This window comes from Wasmannia auropunctata, unplaced genomic scaffold (assembly GCF_000956235.1).
Source record: "Wasmannia auropunctata unplaced genomic scaffold, wasmannia.A_1.0 LD273101.1, whole genome shotgun sequence".
In the NCBI taxonomy this organism is placed as follows: Eukaryota; Metazoa; Arthropoda; class Insecta; order Hymenoptera; family Formicidae; genus Wasmannia; species Wasmannia auropunctata.
In genome coordinates, this window is record NW_012089789.1 from 1 (window position 1) to 2,047 (window position 2,047).

The window sequence follows — 2,047 nt, forward strand, 5'->3', positions numbered from 1 at the left end:
CGCGTCGAAAAATTGGATACAGCTTCTCTTTGTCTCGCTTATGGGCTCCTTTGTCGTACATCTATCAGTGAGTGTCTTTAAGATACTGCTGCTGGAAGTCTGAGGCTGACTCGCTCGCCAGCGAGCGATCGTCCGCGTTCCGCTGATGATTTCTTCCCGGCGGAGCTAGGGAGTCGCGTGACGTCACTTTTTCCATCGCTCCGACGGAGTGCCGAGCGTCTGAGTCATGTCCTCTCGTGCCTACTCTCTCGCCTCCGAGCGCAAAACTAAACGCGCCTATTCGACTTTGTTACATCAACACCGACGAGTACAACTTTGAGATAATTAACTGACCCTTAATAAATTTAGTCGTAGCGGCTGAATATATAAGATAATGAAATTATAACTAGAGATAACTACGTCTTTTGTTTAAATAGAATTAGATGCGCGCGAAGAAATACATGAAACTAATGTTAGCTCGATTTTTGGATGCTTTCAGAGTTGTGCAATGATGGGTCTGCAGGCGACGGCAGGAAAACGCAAATTAGAGGGTGGTGTCGGCTGCATGGAATTCCACATGGACTTAGGCGAGAGTCCATCGAAACTCGGACGCGTGGACGGTAGCTGGTGGGCGATGGACGACAGTTACGGGCCGCCCCTGAACCAGACGTCGACGTCGTATTACGAGATGGAAGTGAGCTCGCCCTGCCTACAGACGACGAACCCGTGCCAGCCCTCGGCGACGAGTTCCTCGCAGTCGCAGCAGCAACAGCAACCGCAACAATCTCAGCAACATCCGTCGCAGCACCATTCATCTTCCCAATCACCGCAACAGGCACAACAGCAGCAGCAGCAATCGCAGCAGCAGCAGCAGCAGCAGCAACAACAACAAATTTCACAGTCTCCCCACCAATCGCACCACCAACAACAGCATGACGCACACCACCACTATCATCAACAGCAGCCGCCGCAACACCAACAGGCACAACAGTATGTTCAACTTGGGGCGAGAGAGGTCCCGATTCCCGAGGGAGGGGATAACCGGCATCCGACGGAGGCCTCCATCGCGCCGGAGGGACGCCGCACCGACAGTCACATGCCTCACTCCACGATGCATCGTTACGGCACCGAGACACTCTCACCAACCACGACGGATCAGCATCATCATCAGCAACAGCAGCATCATCACCATTTATCCGAGGTACATCAGCATACCGCTCTATCATCCGTTGCCCACCGTCATCTCGAGGATCCGCAGCAACATCATCAAGAAACTGACGAGGACGTGGATCGAGGGGTGAGCAGCATCACCGCAGCCATGAGAGGTGCACGGGGTGATTATTTAGGTGTACTCTTCCCGAATCTCACTTCGTCGAGCACTACGTCTAGCAACAGTGGCAGCAATCATCATCATCATCATACATCACATCACTTGGAAGATGTATTGTCCGAGGAGCCTTATCTGCAACATCAGATCCGCGCCGGTGGAGCTGCCCCGACCGGTGGCGGTTCTCCATCGGTGAGGACCGTCGGTGGCTCTCCGACTTCCAGCCATAGTCCACACGACGATCAGGGTCTGTCATCGCCGCATCGCCAAGCCCAGGAGACCGGTTACAGTCCCACTGATCAGGGCAGATTGCAATCTTTTACGCATCTTACGGCTATGCAACCACCGTCGGTGCAGAACAATCACGGATTGCAGGAAGCCGAGCGCGTGTCCGATCAGCTATATATTGACTCGATCTACACACATCACGCCTCCGGTACTCCCCATCATCATCAGGATCAACACGATCAAGGCCCCTCCGCGCCGCATTCGCCCAGCGGCCCGCTCTCCAGGTTAGTAATCCTTGTTATCGTTATCTCGTTGCGTGCAATGACGCGGATGAATGTGCGAAATGTGAACGGAGTTGACTTTAAAGCTGTCATAATTTCTATTATTGGCGAAACTACATTTTTCTTGTTTCTTCATCCTCGATTTAAAAAATCTTAAAAGTATCGTAAAAGTGAAATTGTTTTAGTGCTAAGAATAAACCAGTGAATAAACTAGTGTTGAACACGAAATATT

The 2,047-nt window shown here is 51.6% G+C and overlaps 1 protein-coding gene across 1 annotated transcript; it reads left to right on the forward strand.

The window, feature by feature from the left end:
- The first annotated feature begins 480 nt into the window (after positions 1 to 480).
- On the forward strand, positions 481 to 2,026 carry LOC105462000 (G-box-binding factor-like). Its single transcript, XM_011708522.1, has one exon. It carries the CDS (start codon positions 488 to 490, stop codon positions 1,970 to 1,972), a length of 1,485 nt encoding a protein of 494 aa, XP_011706824.1. The 5' UTR covers positions 481 to 487; the 3' UTR covers positions 1,973 to 2,026.
- The last annotated feature ends 21 nt before the right edge of the window (positions 2,027 to 2,047 follow it).